Source organism: Ovis aries, chromosome 16 (genome assembly GCF_016772045.2).
Source record: "Ovis aries strain OAR_USU_Benz2616 breed Rambouillet chromosome 16, ARS-UI_Ramb_v3.0, whole genome shotgun sequence".
Taxonomy (NCBI): domain Eukaryota; kingdom Metazoa; phylum Chordata; class Mammalia; order Artiodactyla; family Bovidae; genus Ovis; species Ovis aries.
The window spans coordinates 37,169,569-37,190,627 of NC_056069.1; the positions used below are offsets into that span (position 1 = coordinate 37,169,569).

Consider the following 21,059-nt stretch of genomic DNA (forward strand, 5'->3'; position numbering starts at 1 on the left):
CATGGTATCCTTATTAAGGATAAAGGTAATTTGCATTTATCTCAATGTTAGGTGGTTTAAGGAAAATTTATTCCTACCTGTCAATTTCATTCTGAGCATTTCTAAACATACACAAAGTAGAGAAAATACAACAATTAATCCCCCTGTCTCCCACATTGCAGGCAGATTCTTTACTGTCTGAGCCACCCTGATAACATGAGAGATTCACTGTCAAAACCACAAGTTTGTGATTGTGGATGAAATCTTACTTTACTAAAGATATTTTTAAATACACAATTCATTTGTATTCAGCATTTTCATTTTACCCCTTTTGCTTAATCTATCCCCTTATTTTCTTTTTTACTGAATTATTTTATTTTAAAGTAGATCTCTGACATCATGTTTTTTCATTTCTATATATTTTAGTATGTATTCCTTCAAAAAGGTGGCCATTTTCTTGAACACCAATTTCATTATTACATTTAGCAATATTATCAATTCTTTGGTAGCATCTGAAATAGTGAAATTACTGTCTTAAAAATATCTTTTTGTAAGATTGGTTTATTCTAATCAGAATCTGAACAGTTGATTCACTCATTGCATTTGGTTGTTATTTCTCTTTAGTCTCAGTCTAGAGTAGTTTGTTCTCTCTCTCTCTCTCTCTCTCTCTCTGTGCAATTGCATTGTAGCGAATTTGTATACTTGTAGTGAACTTGTCTGCCTGTTTCTTGCATTTTCTGTGAAATGGAAATCAAGTCTATAGAAGCTTGATAAGTTCAGGTCCATTTATTTGAGAAAGAATAGAATACTTCATAGATAATCATTTATTATGTTTATTATTAGCTAATGTATTGATTAATTTATTAGGAGACATAAAAGATTTGATTATCCCACTTTTAGTCATATTAACGTTGATTATTGGATTCAAAAGTTAAGTCGAGTCCTGCTGTTGTGAAATTCTTCATCGAACTTTCGTCAAGCTTTCATCACATCAATTGATAATCATTACCTGAATCAGTTATTTCATTTATTATTACAGAGTGGTAATTTTCTAAGTCTGTGGTTTCTTCCCTATTTATTAACTGTAGTTCTATTCCTTATCCTCTAGGGCTATTTGGTTACCCAAAAATGTTTTGATTCTTGACTTTTAAGTATCAGTTTTCAAAGTTAAAAGACAATCTTTGTGTTCTTTCCAGTACTGTCCAGTGAGTTGTTTTGTTCCTTTTAAAGATGTATTTTCTGTTATCTTTTTAAAGATTCAAATGACTATGCTTAATTATGAAAGCTGTTTTCTTTTCCATGACAGCTAGAATAATCATTTCTAGTTTTATTGGCTGGTAAGCATAATCTAGATCAACTTTTAGCCTGCATATTATTTTTTTTGTGATCTATCTTCAAAGCTTTCTTCCCAACATGCTCATGGAATGCAAATTAAATATAAATCAAGAAATTGAGCATTGATTGTGTATTTGCTGAAATTTAGGGAAAGATAGTAGTCAAATCACTAAACCGAATGTTACTGTGGTATATTAATCACCTCAATACTTTAGAACTCCATTTTAGTAACCTGATTTGTTCAAAATGAGATCAAACTCCAGAGTTAGAAGTCCTTGACTATTAGAAGTTGAATATTATTTTGGCTTTCCTGATGGTTCAGTGGTAAAGACTCCACCTGCAATACAGGACACACAGGTTTGATCCCAGGGTTGGGAAGATCCCTGGGAGTAGGAAATGGCAACCCACTCCAGTCTTCTTGCCTGAGCAGTCCCACGACAGAGGAGCCTGGCAGGCTATAGTTGCAAAGAGATGGACACCACTGAGCAAGCAGGAGACACATTATTTTGGATAGATAAATGTAAGCCAGAGATTTTTTAATGTAGATAATTGATTGTTTTTTCCTAGTTACAACTAAAGTCAGGAGGCCTGCCTCCAGTTTTGGCTCTTACTTGGGCTTTGCTTTCTGTTTGTAAAGTGAGAGATTTGGAATAGGCATACTATGGGTTCTTTTCCAGTTCTCTATGATCTATGAAAATTTGTAAAATTTTATTATTTTTATACTTCAGTATATTTTATTTTTTAAAATTATAGAGGCTATTAATGTTTTAATTATTTTAAATTATTGGATAAATTTCATTCTGTGCAGAAATACGATATTCCTATATTTTTGATCAAAGAAAAAATTTTCTCTTATACTCCTAGGAATTTCAAGAACAGTTGAAAATCACCACCTTTAAAGACCTGGTAATCAGGGACAAGGAACTGACTGGAGCACTAATTGCTTCTCTAATCAACTGTTACATCAGAGATAATGCTGCTGTTGATGGCATTAGTTTACACTTACAGGATATCTGCCCACTTCTTTATAGCACTGATGATGCAGTTTGTTCTAAGGTATGATGCTGTCTTACCTGTTTGGTGTTTTTTGCAGTGTGCTAAGAGCACAGTGGTACTGTAACCAGAAATTCTCTTTTTTTCTTGACATATGACCTGGGGGTAGGTCTCTTAGCCTTACATGACCTCAGAATTCTCCTCTGTGTAAGAAGGAAGTTGGAATATATTATTTATTAAAGTACATATATAAATTTTTCATAAAGAATCTTTGATAGTATTTCTAAACCATACAGAAAAAATGGTTAAATATGCCTTTCTTTAAATTTTTTTTTAATCACTAAAACTTGTGTATAATAAATTAGAGTTAATTGGGCAATTTTTATTGATCCTTTCCTACAGGTGAAAAAACCTTAAATCAGTGTTTCCCGGACTGCCTGCTGACCAATAATGTATTTACTAGGCAAGAGATTTACCAATCAAAAGCTGTCTTACTTAACATATTTGAGAGAGGAATTAAGAATAGCTAGGATATTTTGGTCAAAAACTTTTCTGCCTAAAATTAAGAAGAAGTAAGTTTGCAGAGTTGTTTTTATCTTTGATGGTCATAAACCAGATGTAAATTTAGACATAAACTAAAACCTGTATTGACAGCATCATCTGTGTGCTTGATTTCATATCTTTCTAAGGTCTTATCATCTCTACTTCCAGGCAAATGAGCTTCTCCAGCATTCCCGACAAGTTCAAAATAAGATTGAAAAGGAAAGAATGTTAAGAGAATCCTTAAAGGAGTATCAGAAAATCAGCAATCAGGTGGACCTATCCAGTGTTTGTGCTCAGTATAGGCAAGGTGAGAAATGAAATGTTTCATACCTTCTGCTCAACTCAGAGGCAAATCTTCCTTCAATTTTCAGTGGCCCAAGTGATAAGACATACAAAATAAATTTCTTGTGTCTTAGTATGTGATGACTGTACCAGCTTCTATAAGCCAGCTAAGGAAATATGTATCCACTTAATAATATGCCTTAACTCTTTCCCATTAGTGCGTTTTTATGAGGGTGTGGTGGAGCTCTCTCTTACTGCTGCAGAAAAAAAAGATCCTCAGGGTCTTGGACTTCATTTCTATAAACATGGAGAACCAGAAGAGGACATCGTAGGACTTCAGGCTTTCCAGGAAAGGTGAGTTTTATCACCTTAGCAGAGTCTCAACTTTATGGATATAGGACTTTTCTTTGTGAAAAGTTTGACTGGTAGTGTTAGGAAGATAATGTTTCAAGTACAACCCTTATAAAATTGAATTAAGCTTTTCCTAAAAAATGCCCATTTTATCAAAGATGTGAATCAATATTCTAATTCTTTGCCTAGGGATAAAATTATAGTCTGGTGGGAATTCTTAAGAAATATTTTGAACTACCTTTGTGGTTTTTCTGAAATTGTATTACTGTCAGTTTTTTGTTTCTGGGTTTGTTTGTTTTTTTTTTTCCCAAACTTCAAACTTTATTTTGCATTGGGATATAGCTGATTAACAATAGTGTGGTAGTTTCAGGTGAACAGCGAAGGGACTGAGCTATACATATACACGTATCCTTCCCTGCCCCAAACCCCACTTCCATCCAGGCTGGCACACAACACTGAGTAGAGTTCCAAGTACTATACAGTACGTCCTTGTTGGTTATCTGTTTTGAATATAGCAGTGTATACACGTTAATGTCAGTTTTAAATGCGATAAAATACTTGGAAACAAAAGTGCTGCCTCACCCATCCAGCCCTCAGTGTCTGGTTCTAAATGAAGATTAATTGTTTTGTTTTGTTTTAGTGTTTTAAAGGATGATTTTTAAGTGTTTAGAGACTGCTAAAAAACAATGGATATTCATAAAGGAAATAAATAACCGATCTAAGACATGTGTTTCGTTTTTATGAGTTCACCCTTCTAAACAAATGCTTCTCAAACCTATAGGAAAAGTGTATGATTTGTATTATTTTTAATACCAAATTGTGTGTGTATTCAAAATTACCTTCAGTTTATATTTCGATTGTTAACCAGTTGCTAACTAAATCATGTAACCGTTCCTCTTTCATGCTTTTTCAGATTAAACAGTTACAAGTGTATTACGGATACACTTCAGGAACTGGTAAATCAAAGTAAGGCCGCACCTCAGTCTCCCAGCGTCCCCAAGAAGCCCGGGCCTCCGGTGTTGTCATCTGATCCCAACATGCTGAGTAATGAAGAAGCAGGACATCATGTAAGGGACACAGTGTATTTTCATTCTGAAAATGCTCTGCATTTAGAAGTTCTGCACGGTGGTGGCGGTGGTATAATCATCTAGGGAAAGGTGATAGCTCTCAGAACTTACCATTTAAAGATTCTTGATTTCTTGCTAGAGGTTTAAAAGGCTGAAGGTCAGGTCAAGTGTTTAACTGTGCTAATTTTTACTGTTTTGTTTTTTTAGTTTGAACAAATGCTTAAATTGTCTCAGCGATCCAAAGATGAGCTCTTTAGTATTGCCCTTTATAACTGGCTAATACAGGCAGACCTTGCAGATAAACTGCTACAGGTAAATATTTTTTATACCAATAGTGTGAATTTATATTTTTAAGTAGCATTAACTGAGTGGGTTAGTATATATGGTTATCAGGAAATACCAACCATTAGGTATGAGTGAAAAGCCAAGTAATGTAATACTTTTTTCTAGTATGGTATCCTGTTGCTCTCATTTTCTTGTTATTTAGAAGCTGATTGGGATTGTTTATATTGTGGCATGAGAATCAATGGATTATGAATTCGGAGACCTGAACTTTGTCTTAACTCTGCCATTAAGCTGCTTCATAAATGTCCTTTCACTACCCTAAATGTCAGTGTTCCTCACTCTGTAAAATGGCAACAGATTGTGGCAAGGATGTCTTTGAGCTCAGAGGCTAGAAATCAGTAACTGTGTTCTCAAAGTTTATTAAAAGATTTCCAATTGGATTGTAATAAATTATTTTTATCAACATAATACAACCGGCATAGCAATTCTTTGATAATTTATAATGAGAAAAATTGCCCCTTTCTTATCTGTTACTGGATTATAATATTGCTTATGTATTCATAAAACAAGGCATACCTATAAAATGATGATATATTTATTATGTAAGGAGCAAGTGAGAGGTCAGAAAATGTTTCTGAACAACTGTACAATTTCCAGATTGCTTCTCCATTTCTGGAGCCCCATCTAGTACGAATGACCAAAGTTGATCAAAACAAAGTTCGTTATATGGATCTGCTCTGGAGGTATTACGAGAAGAACAGAAGTTTCAGCAGTGCAGCTCGTGTCCTGTCCAAACTGGCTGACATGCATAGGTATGGCCTCCCATTCTCATGGTGATGAGTAATTGATAACTGGACCATATCTAGTTAAAAACTTTATTCAGGTTACACGTATATAGAATTTTTATGAGTTTACTTGGATTTACCTAAAGTGAAAGTGTTGGTCGCTCAGTCATTTCTGCTTGTTTGTGACTCCATGGACTGTAGCCCGCCAGGCTCCTCTGTCCATGGCGATTCTCCAGGCAAGAATACTGGAGTGGGTTGCCATGCCCTTCTCCAGGGGATCTTCCTGACCCAGAGATTGAACCCAGGTCTCCAGCATTGCAGAGAGATTCTTTACCATTTGAACCACATGGGAAGCCCTGGATTTACCTAAAGTTTATAGTTTTTTCTTTTTGTTTGTTTCATTTTTAATAATGTGTAAAGGTACCAAATAACTCGTACTAAACAGACTCTATTCAAACTATTTTCTAAACCCTTTTTCTTTAAACTATGTCTTTAGATTCTTTTCCTACTGACAGCAAATCATTACTATTATTAATTGAAAGACAAAAAATGCTTCTCAAAGGCTTTATAATTTTAAATGTTTAATAAATTCCAGACCAATTTCCCCAACTCTTCCCTTGGTTTAAGCTCCTGACAAGGTCTCACAGCATATATATTACGGAGTGTTAAGAGTTCTGTTACAGAAGGCATTGATATATCCAATTAGATTGTTATATAAAGACAACTTAATAGAATTTTGGAAAGATTATTAATTTGACCCTCTTCCTTTGAAATGTTGCCAAAAGAATATGGTGCTATTTTTAAAACATAAGGTCATAAGAGGAGGTGTTTGAGGCAAAGCTGTGATTAAACCATGTTAATCAGAATGGTTACGTCAGGCATCCAGATGTGGCTGATAGCAAGTGGGAGAGTGTGCGTCTGTGTGTGCACTCATGCAGTTGTAATTACTGCGTGTGTGGGCCCAAAGCATTTTTTATCTTCTTGCCATCTTTGGTCATAATAATCACTTGATTTTCATAAATTCCCCTCACATATAGAAAATAACATATATTGTAGTGACTTCAATTTGTCTTTGGTTTAATAAAAGGAAAGAAAAGGAATTTGAGCTAGTAAAGACCTAAAATGTATTTCGGAGTAAAGGCCTTGGTCAAGTCATAGTTTTTGTATAATTAAGAATTGACCAAAAAACAAAAAACAAAAAACAAAATTAAGATGAAATGACAGCATTATTAAATATTTAATTCACTATAGCTCTATTTTAAGGTTCTGTAATTCATTTCTTTATCCAGTATTTGAGTGCGTATTATTTTCTGCCCTCAGAGGCACATATGGACTGTGACCTTATCCAGGCCTTCAGAATCTCATTTCTGGATTACTCTCGTCATTCCTCTTAGTACATCCAAGTACCATTACTGTACAAATCTTTGTAAGTCATTTTGGTCATGCTGCTCGTTGCTTGCACTATTAGAGTGGCCCTTAATTGTCTTTTCATTTGAATTTTTAGACTTTTTTCCTTGTTATCACAATTACTACGTTCTTGTTATAAAATATTCAGAAATCCTCTTTTAAGAACAGTGCCCATTGTCCATTTCTACTTCACACACGCATGCAACCTAATTTCCCCTGCATATGAGGACCCTGTGCATCTAGTCTATAGCTCTTAACTTAGCATCCATCTCTTTCCACAGTAAAATCTTTTTCCAACTATTATGTTACTCTTTCTCACTGCACTCTTTTTTTATATATGTAAGCTGTACCAAATAAGTTGGCAGCTGTAGAATATTATACTTTAAGTAATTTGGAAATGTTATCCACTTGCAAAATGTTTGTTTCAAGTGGTTTTTTTTTTTAAGAAATGAGAGGGGGGAAATAAAGCCTTTATGAAACAAGGCTCCCAAAGGTACAGAGTCTTTTGTTTTCTTTGTCCATATATATCTTTACTACTCACAAGGACCTTTTATATATTTTTGACCCTCATAATCACCCTGTGAGGGAGGCACATTTCAGTTTTTCATTCTAACAAGGTATTTTTCCCCATTAAACACTGAAGAATGCCAGGAAGAGTTTGTTCTTGGACCCCAGTCTCCATGTACTTTAAGAATAAATACAAGTTTTTGTAAAGGCAGTTTTTCTAAGTTTCAGAAATTACATTAAACATTTTTTATTTCCCTAGTTTATCCTTTACACAGGAGAAATTTCTAAAGTTCACCTTTGGATTCTTTCCAGAGTCACTGACTAAGCAACACTTCTAGCTGAGAGGTGTGTCTTTGTTTCGCTCACGTTCTTTGAGGACCAGATGGGTGTTGACTGTCCAGATGCAGGTGTTCTGAAGATCAGGGTTGGGCTCTTCTTGCCTTTGGACGAGATATACCATGATTTAGGTTTGCAGAACTTAGTGGTCTTTCTTTCTGGGTTCTTCAGGCTGAGTTTGCTTGTGAGAATGCTAGGATTGCTCTTCAATGCTGATAGGAAGCTTCTCCTTTTATCACGACGTTTAACTGTCCTGTTGCACGTTTTACAAGTAATCAACAATACATTTTTGCGGTCTTTGTACTTTTTCAGAATTTTTGCTTCCTTAAAACTGAGCATATAATTTCTTCTCAATTAAGAAGTGTTCTGCATTTTGGGTATCAATTTGGGTTTGGCCACATTAAGGTAGAGAAATGAAGAATATGAGGAATAACAAAAAGTTTTCTTTAACTTTAGAAGGTTCCAACTTTTAATATACTGAAGTTTTACAAGATAATTTTTTGGATATAAGTATTTCTTTATGTGTTCACTTAAATTGTGAATCTCTTTTGTTAGAAATCCTCTACTTTTTCAAGTTTCAAATGGCCTTTTATGTTAATTTGGTATAAAATAGTACATCATAACTGATATATATATATATATATAGGCTCCTTAAGAATTCACATAAATAACAGTAAGGATTTTCTGCCTCCAGCACAGAAATTTCACTTCAGCAGCGACTAGAATACATTGCTCGTGCCATCCTTAGTGCCAAAAGTTCCACTGCCATTTCATCAATAGCTGCAGATGGTGAATTCCTTCATGAATTAGAAGAAAAAATGGAAGTAAGTGCTAACAATACTTAAGCCTATCCACACTGATTATTAGCCATGTGTTAGTCCACTTCTCTTCTTCTCCTAATAAATAGTAGGTCTGTAGCAGTCAGTATTAATTTTAATCTCTTCTGCCTTCTTTCTTTATTTTCATATTTATATATAAATAAAAGATTTTACCAATACAGCACTTGGATCCTAGGGCATTGCTATAATCTAAAAGTTTTCTCTGTGACATTTCTAAAGGTTTATTCTAACTCTTCTAACACTAAGCAGATTATATTGCATTCACCATTAATTCCAGAGATTATTAATAGATGTATGAAGTAGAGTGGGCTAAAGCCTTTACTAAGAGACACACTAATGTATATGTAGTGGTCCATATACAAAAGCTTATTCCTGAATCACGAAAATCCAGAGTTGGTGTTCCTGATTGACATGTGGCATTCTTCCACTTAGTTTGTGGTTTTTTTGTTTGTTTGTTTTTTTGATCAGAGGGAAGAAATGTGAAGAGAGCATGTCAGAAGCACATTCACTCTTAAAAAACCTAAGCCCTGAAGTGGCATACTTATGTTCACATTGGTTTGAAGAGAACTTAGTCTTAGGGCCAGACTCCATGCAAAGGAGGCTGTGAAGTAGAGTTCTGGCCATTTTGTCTGGCTGTAATCATAGGAGAAACTGGTGTTGGTGGGCAGCAAAGGCTCTCAGGCACAGCCCAGTCCCTGTGTAATGCTCTTTGCTGTAATGAAGGGTTGCTAGTCTGTTCTGATAAAAGCCTTTATACATTTTTTTTATTGAGGTAGAACTGACATATAACAGTTGCTCAGGTATACAACATAATGATTAAATTTTTCTGTATATTGTAAAATGATCACAATAAGTCTGGTTAGCATTTGTCACCATACATGATTACAAAAAATTTTTTTTTCTTGTGATGAGAACTTATTAATATCTACTCTCTAGGCAACTTTCTAAATATGCAGTACATATCATTAACTGTAGTTATTTACTATGCTGTTATTTTATTTTAACCAACTTAAAAGTTTGTTATTTAGCAAACAAACTTGAAGTCAGATACTAGGAGTCATTTCTCCAAATACCTGGTGATTTATCATGAATAACTTAAGATTTGCTTTTTTCTACCCAAACCAGGTTGCCAGGATCCAACTTCAGATACAAGAGACACTACAAAGGCAATATTCCCATCATTCTTCTGTACAGGATGCAATTTCTCAGCTGGATTCTGAACTAATGGACATAACTAAGGTAATGAAAAGGCAAATGAAATCCCTATGATAATCAGCTATTATCTACAAATTCCTTGTTTCTTTTGCATTTTCCTTTGTGTTTAAGAAAGCAATTGAGCCATCTTTGGGAGCATGTCACTGGGCTGAAACCACCATGTTACCTCACCCTTAGAGCATGTTTCTCTTTCCAGGCCACTTTCTGTCAAGAATCTATCAACCTCACATGGGGCTTTGTTAAAACTCCTGCCATCTAATTTATGGGCTGTTTCTTGTCTTGAAAAAATAATTTATATTTGCCCAACTTGCCAAGCCTTTCCCACTCAGTACCCTCTGGAACAGTTTCTTTTTCAATTATTACTGGACATTTCTCTGAGTACCCAGAAGCACCCTTAGATTTGTCAGTATATCCATGATCTTTTCAAACCTTAATTTGGACAATAGTAGTTCTAAAAGAAGTGTCACTGAGGCATCTTGCTCTTAGCCAAGGGAAAAAAAAAAAAGGCACACGTATTGAAATTTGTTTAAATGTCTTAACTATTCTTAATCTGGCATTATGACAACCTACACACCATCACATATTTATATCATATTTTAGGAACTTTAGATAACATCTTTGGTTACTTTTAACTTTCAGGGGGTTCTTTATTGTTAATTTCTGAATACTAACCTCTTGATGGATGTTGGCATTTTATCCTACAGCTTTATGGGGAGTTTGCTGACCCATTTAAACTTGCAGAATGTAAACTTGCAATAATTCACTGTGCTGGTTATTCAGACCCTATACTGGTGCAGACACTTTGGCAAGATATCATAGAAAAAGGTAAGTGTTCACAGCTAGGTCTGTCAGCTACACATTATTTAATGACTTGGTAGAAGAGCGAATGTACACTGTTAGTGATCATATATTAAGGGCTCGTGAAAATTGTATATATCTAAGCAGAGGGTAAGTGACAGGTACCTGGATATGGTTGAGGGTGATCCTCTAGAGAAGGATTCCAGTGAATGTTTGAGAGGACCCTCAGAAAAGATTGTGATTTTTATGGTTTGCACTGCTTAGTAAGGAATTCTGAGATACTTAGCTCAGAATGCCATAACCAGTCCCCTTCTAAGATGAAAGTATGTCAGACACTAACAGAAAAACAGAATCTGCTCATTATATTAATGTGAATACAGACAAGCTCTATCGTATTTTGTCCCTTGAGACACAATAAAATAGTTTAAACTTTTCACATTAAAAACACTTTGGGGAGAAGGAAATGGCAACCCACTCCAGTATTCTTGCCTAGGAAATCCCATGGACAGAGGAGCCTGGTGGGCTACAGTCCATGTGGTCTACAAAGAGTAGGATTTGACTGAGTGACTAACAGTTTCACTTTCAGGGAACTAGATCCCATGCCACAAGGCCAAAAATTAAAAAAAAAAACACTTTGGGTTTCTAATGACTTGTCTTTTTCTTATAGAACTAAATGAAAGTGTGACATTGAGCTCCCCAGACAGGATGCATGCTCTTAGTCTCAAGATTGTGCTCCTGGGCAAGATATATGCCGGCACGCCTCGCTTCTTTCCTCTCGGTGAGCCATAACTTCAGCTACAGTCATGGGGCTTTTGTCTTCTCTCTGTTTTCATGGTGTTCTTCATTGACATGGAAAAATAATGGTTTTTAGAGCAAAACCATTTTGTTGCTGCAATTTGTCAGCTTTGCAGTTTAATTCTATCTCTCCAGAAAGAAGCACTTCCAAAGAATAGTAGGATATGTTGATGAATAGTTTTGGATGTGAAACTTTCTTTGCTTGACCTTCCAGGTTTACATAGCTATGTTGAAATAGTGCTAACAGACCACAGTGTTATATTATTGGCAACCCTATAAAAGTTTGAAGAGAAGGGAAAAATAGCTGATGTTTTCATGTGTTGATGACCTGTGATTGGTTTAACTGCTCCCTGTATATATTGAGGACATATTTTTCTTTAAAATAGCAAGTAGTTGTTTTAAAAATGTAATTTCTGTGAATCTCTTAACCAAATTTGTAAGGTAGGAAACTCTATTATGAGCCATTTGCCAACTGGTAAAGTCTTCTTCGGTCATAAAACAATAGACTCAACATAAACACATTCATACAGTAGAATGTTAAATAAGTACTTTGTGCTTTCAAAAAGTGCTGAGAAACATGAAGATACTTATAACCTTATATTGTTTTTAAAATATGAAGATACAGACTTGTTTACAGGTCTCCTCTGATTTAGGATTTATTCCTGGGCATGGTAAGAAATAAAACTGTTATAATCATACCCTTATTTCTTATAAGTACAATATTAAAAACTGCCTATGCCATTTCGGTTCAGTTCAGTTCAATTGCTCAGTTGTGTCCGACTCCTTGCGACCCCATGGACTGCAGCACGCCACACTAACCTGTCCATCACCAACTCCCAGAGCTTGCTCAAACTCATGTCCATTGAGTCGGTGATGCCATCCAACCATCTCATCCTCTGTCGTCCCCTTCTCGTCCTGCCTTCAATCTTTCCCAGCATCAGGGTCTTTTCAAATGAGTCATTTCTTCACATCTGGTGGCCAAAGTATTGGAGTTTCAGCGTCAGCATCAGTCCTTCCAATGGATATTCAGGACTGATTTCCTTTAGGATGGACTGGTTGGATCTCCTTGCAGTCCAAGGGACTCTCAAGAGTCTTCTCCAACACCACAGTTCAAAAGCATCAATTCTTCAGTGCTCAGCTTTCTTTATAGTCCCTAGTCTCACATCCATACATGACTACTGGAAAAACCATAGCTTTGACTAGACGGGCCTTTGTTGGCAAAGTAATGTCTCTTTTTTTTTAATATGCTGTCTAGGTTGGTCATAGCTTTTCTTCCAAGGAGCAATCATCTTTTAATTTCATGGCTGCAGTCACCATCTGCAGTGATTTTGGAGCCCCCCAAAATAAAGTCTGTCACTGTTTCCATTGATTGGTAAAATAGCAACTATATGAGTGTGTGAAGCTTGACAATTTTAATAGCAAAATGACCACATTGTGCACAGTACCTTTTGAGGGTATTTCTTCTTTGACTTAAGATTGTTAATTGTTTAGCCCAATAAAATTTAGAGTAGAAGAGAACTTCCTTTTTCTATCACTCTGTCAAAGGCAAACAGGAAACTTCAAGCTAGAACAAATTAAGAGACTTTAGAATTTCTATTACCTCTCCAGAATCTCTGTGTGGTAACTTGTAGGGGAGATGCAGGTTCAGTCTTCAGTGATTCTTCTTGCCCATGGCTATTCACATTGGTCAGTCTCAGATTTTAGATACCATAAATATGAATGTGATTGCTTCTGTTAAGAGCTTATTTATGATGTAACAGGTAGTGAAAAGTGAGAGTGGGACCACAATTAGAGTCACCAAAATAAAGAAGAATCTTATGAATATTATATTTGATATTTCTAAAATCAAGATAACAGCAGCCCTTCTTTTTCTGAAAAGCTGTTAAGATCCAGTGTTTCCAGATATTAAGGAACTCTTATCATGAGATTTCCCCGGTGGTCCGGTGTTTAAGATTCCATGCTCCCCGAGCAGGGGGCCTGGGTTTGATTCTGATTGGGGAGCTAGATCCCACATGCCACAACTAAAGATTCCTTATGACGCAACTACAAATCTCTCATGCCACAACAAAGGTCAAAGTTCCTGCATGCCGCAACTGATACTCCACACAGCCAAGAAATAAATAAATGAATAATTGAATAAATTAAAAGAAAAAAAAAAAGTATCAGCAGGCCTTCTCTAAAAGTGTGATTGTCAATGGTCTCAATTCTCCACTTGTACCTTTTGCTGTTTTCTACATTCACTCTAATAGTTTTTTCCCTAATAGCTTTGAAGTATGTAAGTGAATGGCTTTAGCATATTTGCAGAGTTGTGCAACCGTCACAGTTAAATTTAGACCATTTTCATCAAAAAGAAATATCCACCCTCAGCCTTAACCAACCACTAATCTTTCTGTCTCTATAGGTTTGCCTGTTTTGGTATATGCCTTATTTTATATTCAAAGAATTATTCGTTTTGAAAATTGTTTTTTAAAAAATTTCCCTCTAGAAGCTGCTCAGTTATGAATAAGACCTACTTTTTAGTATCAAGGGTTAACAAATCTAGAACAACAAAAATTAGTGATTATATCAGGTGCAGGACATGTTAACTAATTTTATCGTGGAAGACATTTTGCAGTATGTTTTAGATCATTACATTTACCCCTTAAACTTACACAGTGCTATATGTCAATTATATCTTGGTAACACTGGGGCAAAAGTAGAGTTAACAATCCCAACTGATCTTTCTCTCTCCCCAGATTTTATCGTGCAGTTCTTAGAGCAGCAAGTTTGTACTTTGAACTGGGATGTGGGTTTTGTGATACAGACAATGAACGAAATTGGAGTGCCATTACCTAGACTACTGGAAGTATATGATCACTTGTTCAAGTCACGGGTAAGGAAAATATTAAAATAATTGAGTTAAATAAATTTAATTTTCTAGATACAGGAGTGGATTTTTTGGTTGTGTGCTTATAAGTATCATATAATAGAGTTGCATCAGAAATTTGCTTCATTCGTTGAGTATCAGAGATTATCATGCTTCAGACTTTTGATACTAGTAATGAGAGTTGCTTTGTTATATACCATTATAAAAATCAAATATTTTTCAGTATCAATAAAGCATAATTACATATGCTTTACTTTTAGCGGAATAGGCTAAATACATTAAGAATTACTTACTTTAAAGGGATAGAACCTTTCCTGGTGGTCCAGAGATTAAGAATCCACCTCCCAACACAGGGCATGTAGGTTTGATCCCTGGCCGGGGAACTGAGATCCCACGTGCGACAGGGCAGATAAGCCCGCACACCATAGCTAGAGAGCCTGAGTGCACAAGGAAAACGCGGCACAGCCAAAAAAGAAAAGTAAATAAAGGAACAAAATATCATTCACTGTAAAAACAAAATATTTATTCTCAATCCTTGTAACCTCATCTAAAATATCAGTGCTTAAAGATCTTTCCACAAGAAAAGGAAAATTTAACTATATGATGACATTGGATAACTAGGCTTTTTATGGTGATCATTTTGCATCATTTTGAACGCAAACAGCAAATCACTGCATTGTACACCTGAAACTAATACGATGTTATATGTCAGTTATACCTCAGTTTGTTTTTTTTTAAGATCTTTCTCAGCATATTTAACCTTATTGGATTTATGTTTTGTAATTTTTATTCTAAGATGAAAGAATGAAACCTGTTGAACTGGCTTGTATTTAATACTAGTCATGATTATAGTAGCTTCATCAGAACATTCATACAGTGCTTTCCAAGGCACGTATTTATCTCATTAAAACTCACACTGAGCCTTTGACAGAAGTGAACAACTAATAATATCCCATCTACATCTGACAAGAGCAGAGATGTTAAATAACCTATTCAAGTCACATGGCTAGTAATGGTGGAGTCAGAACTGGAATTAAGATTCTCTGACTACTGGTTTAGTCTTTCTTTTTTTTTGGTTTCGTCTCTTATTCACACTATCAGATTAAATCTGCATAGGTTCCAGGTAAGAATCATGTCACAGTCAATAGGAAGAAATGGATTCTTTTTTTTCCTGTTATCTCGGGTTCCTAAACAGCAAATTAATATGCTCTGCAAAGTGCAATGATACATCAAATATTCTTCCTAAATGACATCACAGTGCAGTTTTCAGTGCACTGAACTCTGATGAGTATTTTAACTAACATAAGTGAGGGAAAAATGAGTTGACACAATTCACCTTAAAATTGATGATGTTTTTTCTTTATAGGATCCATTCTGGAACAGAATGAAGAAGCCACTACACCTTTTGGATTGTATACATGTACTATTGACAAGATATGTTGAAAATCCTAGCCAAGTTTTAAATTGTGAGAGGTAACTATGAATTAGATACTGTGTTATATACCAAAGGTTTTTAAATGCATTGAATAAATATCTGGGTAACAGACTTGGAGATAGTGGGGCACAATACAGAGACTAAAAGAAGTATGGGAGATTTAAACTCGTGTATGTTTGCAGAAACTATTTGATATCAGTTAGCACATAATAAAAGGTGAGAGTTTTTCCATTTTCCAGCCCTTGTCCTGATTTCTCCCTGTAAATGAAAGGATAAAATTAATGAATTACTGCTAAACTCCTTCCATTTTGAATGAGCAACTTAGGAAGTGCCATTATGTCTTTTGTGATATTATTGGCCATTTCAAGATAAATTTGTTTGAGGAGACCAAATGAGTGTAAATGTTTAATATTAATTTAACGAGTCATTCCTTACTGCCTGCCTTCTCATTGTAACAATCTTTGAGAGGAAAATGGTGGTATGTGGTAATCCACCTACCCTCTGCATGTCTTTCTCTGTTTTCATTTATTTGCCATTTACTTAATCACATGATTCTTCCTCTTCTGTGGGCCTTTACTAAGTAAGATTAGCAGAAGTTGAAGGGAAGTCCTATAGGAGGAAGTGTTTCTGAATCTGTAGATGGCTGAATGGATGTCTTTTTCTTTACAGGAGAAGATTCACGAACCTCTGCCTGGATGCTGTTTGTGGTTATCTGGTCGAGCTCCAGTCTATGAGCTCCTCAGCAGCAGTACAAGCCATCACTGGAAACTTTAAATCTCTTCAGGCTAAACTAGAACGGCTTCATTAATTATTGTAATGTATTTTCATCCCTGCGTTTTTAATCTATAAAATAAAAACTCAGCTGGGTCCAGCTATCACATGCTCTAAATCTAAGAATTTAAGAACAATTTTAGTAGAAATGCGTTTTTAATAAGTGGCTGGTATCAGCAGAGAGTACATTTGCAGGTGAATTCTTTTTTACTACATGATACTATTTTGCTTTTTAATAATCAAATTAAAAACAGATAAGATTATTTATGATTTTAACACAAGGATAAACAAGTAAAAAACTCTTGTTGTGAATTTATATGCTCATTGTCAAGTTAGTTCAAGTATCGAAACTTAAATAGGCTAGCTGAGTAGGTCCAGTCCCATAACAGTAGATTCTACAACAGTTCTTAAATAGGCCAATAAACACTGTCTCTTTTAAAAAGTTTTTTAAATTTTTGGGTTCATCTTTGGAAAAAAATTTCATCTAGCTACTGATTTTGTCAGTTACAATCCTTGTAGTACACACCTGATTGTTTTTTCTGAGCAAGTGATAAACTTGTATTTAATGGTCTATGTCCTATCTCCCCTACAGGGAGATGCTGTTTTCCCTCATCATCCACCTAGCTCTTCTTTGTCCTGGGACTACTGATTCCTTTAAACTGGTGTTTCTCAAAGTGTGTGCACCAGACCAGCACATCAGCATCATCTGGGCATTTGTTAGAAATTCCGATTCTCCAGCCCAGCACTGTTTTAAGGCCCTTCATGGTGTTCAAGTACATGTCAGGTTGAGAACCCTGTGTTAGAAGATATAACCAGTTCATGGATGGAGCTTCCCATCTGATGCCTGTTCCTCCTTTGCCCATCAGTAACCACAACACCTGAGTTTCACCCGATACACACCATATATGAAGCAAAACTGTTCATAATATAGTTTCTAATCTTCCAACAGAATTAGGTTGGCAAAACCAAGTGCCCAAAGTCATGGCAACAAAAGAGAAAAGTCTGGCGAGTGACCAGGACTCACAGAAAAACAAGAACATGGACTCCTTTCCTCTTACCTTTTGTTCCCAAGAGTAATGACCTTCTACCTGTTGTCACTAATGTATGTTTGACGGTTTTCAAAATATTTTTCCTTCCACCTTTATGTTTTTCCCAAGATCATGGGTTGCCCTCTCCACAGTTATTCTCTTAGAATTTAGCTCCTTTTCTCCTATAATCTTCTTATTTATAATATTTAATAGGATGTCAAAATGGTGCCTTATTAGTAGGCACCACCACCTCTCATATTTTTCAGCTTTTCAGTTCCTTAAGTTTAGATTTTTTCGAATATGTAAAATGGATGTATGCTACACATTGTGAATTCTGTAAATTTAAAATTCTATCATGTCTACTTAAGATGAAAGTCTTGCTTAAATGCTATATTTAGCCATGATTCCAGTTCTGCTACAAGCACGTTTACCCACAAGAACATTAATATGTATGTTAAGTTTATAGAACTCAAAATAATGAAGCTGTATCTTCCATAAGGAATGTAACCTAATGTGGCTAAATGATCTTTAAGAATCCAGAAATCTGAATCATTTATTTAACACCTTACATAACACCTTTAAGAATTCTAGCCACATAGCAAATGTTTTCAATATCATTTGGAGGGTAAGAGTACTAAGAGAAGTTAAGATCCTCTTCTCCTTTTTAATCATCTGGGAGAGTGTAAAACCCTAACATTTGTAAGAGTCGCTTTGATAACCTGTTTAAAACAGATATTCCACCTTCAGTGTGACAATGATACTGGTGGTAAGTGAATCAAACTTGGAGTAGCATTGTTCTATCACGTTTATCAGCTTTGTTTATATATTTTATATTTGGTTTTCATTCAACACATTATTTCTTTATAGTGACTATTAAACATCTATAGGCAATGAATGATAAGTAGAATATATGAAACAGTGCATTCATTGTAGGCAGTGAGGAATCACTGAAAGTCCTGATTGTGACACATATTTCTAGATAAATAATTTTAGTGTGGCAAAATGGTTAAGAAAGAGAAAAAGCTGTTTTGGGGACTTCCATGGTGGACCAGTGGTTAAGACTCCAAGCTCCCAATGCAGGGATGGGTTCCATCCCTGGACAGGAAACTAGATCCCACGTGCTGGCTGCAACTAGAGATTCTGCATGTGGCAAAGAAGGTCCCACGTGCCACAACTAAGGCCCAGTGCAGCTAAACAAATACCAAAAAAAATTTTTTTTAATGTTTTTTAACTGTACAAGGTATGGGATATTAGTCCTGAACTGCATGAAATCTACGTTCAGCATTTCTTTAGTATAATATACCTGACTTCCTAGTGACTTGTTTGTTGAAAACCTCTCTGCTCTCCTCTTTTATGTTTTATAGTTGACTTCATCTCAAAGGCGCACAGATTCCTCATTCTCTTCCTTAGGATACTTCCCTCCTCCATCTTTCTTCCTCTTATTCATGAGGGGGAAAATATGATAGGGAAACAGTCGTATCAAGGAAATAAAGAAATAGAACACTGAATCTAAATGTCTTGAAAGGCATATGCTTTCCTTCCATTTTTTATCAATTTTTTCATTTAAATTTACTTAATTTTTTTCAGGATATTTTTGAGTCTTCTGATAAATCATTTAAACTCTTGGAAGTTTTATTTTGCTCATAAGGAAAGTTTCCTCATAAGGAGGTTGAAGCCAAGTGAGAAGACTTTTTCAAATCCAAAAATTTGTAAGAGATAATGTAATCTATTTTTATTGTTTTGTTGTTCTGCTTCACATATTAGTTAAAATACTATTGCTTTTATTCTTCCTTTTGGATGAACATATCTACTGTATTATGTTAGAAATTAAACGTTTATTTTAGAACTTAGCTATGGAAGACTCTTTTTAAGATTAATGAAGGGGACTTCCCTGATAGTCCAGTGGTTAAGAAACCACCTGCCAGTGCAGGGAATACCAGTTCAATCCCTGCTCCAGGAAGAGCCCACATTGCACTGAGTAACTGAAGCACATGAGCCAAGAGCCCACGCTCAGCAACAAGAGAACCCATGCAGCGAGAAGCCCGTGCACAGCAGGAAAGAGTAGCCCCCTGTTTGCTGCACATACAGAAAGCCCACACGCACCAATGAAGACCTGCTGCTGCTGCTAAGTCGCTTCAGTCGTGTCCGACTCCATGCGACCCCATAGACGGCAGCCCACCAGGCTCCCCATCCCTGGGATTCTCCAGGCAAGAACACTGGAGTGGGTTGCCATTTCCTTCTCCAATGCATGAAAGTGGAAAGTGAAGTCGCTTAGTCGTGTCCGACTCTTCGCAATCCCATGGACTGCAGCCCACCAGGCTCCTCTGCCCATGGGATTTTCCAGGCAAGAGTGCTGGAGTGGGGTGCCATTGAAGATCTAGTGCAGCCAAAAATTGTTGCTGTTCAGTTGCTCAGTCATGTCCGACTCTGCCACCCCATGGACTGCAGCACACCAGGCTTCCCTGTCCTTCACCATCTTCTGGAGCTTGCTTAAACTCATGTCCATTGAGTTGGTGATGCTGTCTAACCATCTCATCCTCTATCATCCCCTTCTGCTTTCAATCTTTACCAGCATCAGGGTCTTTTCCAGTGAGTCAGCTCTTTGTATCAAGTGGCCAAAGTACTGGAGCTTCAGCATCAGTCCTTTCAATGAATATTCAGGACTCTCAAGAGTCTTCTCCAACACCACATTTCAAAAGCATCAATTCTTCAGCACTTAGCCTTCTTTATGGTCCAATTCTCACATCCATACATGACTACTGGAAAAACCATAGCTTTGACTATATAGACCTTTGTCAGCAAAGTAATGTCTCTCTTTTTTGAATACACTCTAGGTTTGCAGTTTTTCTTCCAAGGAGCAAGCGTCTTAATTTCATGGCTGCAGTCACCGTCTTCAGTGATTTGGGGGCCCAATAAGATAAAGTCTATCACAGTTTTCAATGTTCTGCCATAAGGGTGATGTCATCTGCATATCTGAGATTATTGTTATTTCTCCCAGCAATCTTGATTCCAGCTTGTGCTTCATCCATCCCAACATTTCACATGATGTACTCTGCATATAAGTTAAATAAACAAGGTGACAATATATAGCCTTGATGTGCTCCTTTCCCAATTTACAACCAGTCCATTTTTCCATGTCCTGTTCTAACTGTTGCTTCTTGACCTGCTTACAGGTTTCTCAGCAGACAGGTAAGGTGGTCTGGTATTCCATTCTCTTTAAGAATTTTCCACACTTTGTTGTGATCCACACAGTCAAAGGCTTTAGCATAGTCAATGAAGCAGAAGTAGATGTTCTTCTGGAACTCTCTTGCTTTTTCTATGATCCAACCAATGTTGGCAATTTGATCTCTGTTTCCTCTGCCTTTGCTATATATCCAGCTTGAGCATCTGGAAGTTCTCAGTTCACGTACTATTGAAGACTAACTTGCAGGATTTTGAGCAT

At 36.1% G+C, this 21,059-nt stretch overlaps 1 protein-coding gene across 8 annotated transcripts in view; it reads left to right on the forward strand.

The window, feature by feature from the left end:
- Nucleotides 1–20,702, forward strand: part of NUP155 (nucleoporin 155) — a 54,994-nt gene extending 34,292 nt beyond the window's left edge. Inside the window, exons 23-37 of one of the 8 annotated variants that reach the window (XR_009596795.1) lie at nucleotides 2,179–2,370; nucleotides 3,019–3,157; nucleotides 3,351–3,486; nucleotides 4,397–4,550; nucleotides 4,758–4,862; nucleotides 5,493–5,647; nucleotides 8,565–8,694; nucleotides 9,835–9,948; nucleotides 10,629–10,749; nucleotides 11,390–11,500; nucleotides 14,253–14,389; nucleotides 15,750–15,856; nucleotides 16,488–16,631; nucleotides 17,182–17,691; nucleotides 18,982–20,702. Coding sequence is in view for 5 of the 8 variants with exons in the window: in XM_042233844.2 (XP_042089778.1) it covers nucleotides 2,179–2,370; nucleotides 3,019–3,157; nucleotides 3,351–3,486; nucleotides 4,397–4,550; nucleotides 4,758–4,862; nucleotides 5,493–5,647; nucleotides 8,565–8,694; nucleotides 9,835–9,948; nucleotides 10,629–10,749; nucleotides 11,390–11,500; nucleotides 14,253–14,389; nucleotides 15,750–15,856; nucleotides 16,488–16,626 (1,740 nt within the window). In the remaining 3 variants the exon portion in view is untranslated. Of the gene's footprint in view, nucleotides 1–2,178; nucleotides 2,371–3,018; nucleotides 3,158–3,350; nucleotides 3,487–4,396; nucleotides 4,551–4,757; nucleotides 4,863–5,492; nucleotides 5,648–7,793; nucleotides 7,880–8,564; nucleotides 8,695–9,834; nucleotides 9,949–10,628; nucleotides 10,750–11,389; nucleotides 11,501–14,252; nucleotides 14,390–15,749; nucleotides 15,857–16,487; nucleotides 17,032–17,181 lie in introns of those variants that run through there. The other 7 variants (XR_009596794.1, XR_009596793.1, XM_042233844.2 and 4 more) reach the window with 7 other exon arrangements.
- The last annotated feature ends 357 nt before the right edge of the window (nucleotides 20,703–21,059 follow it).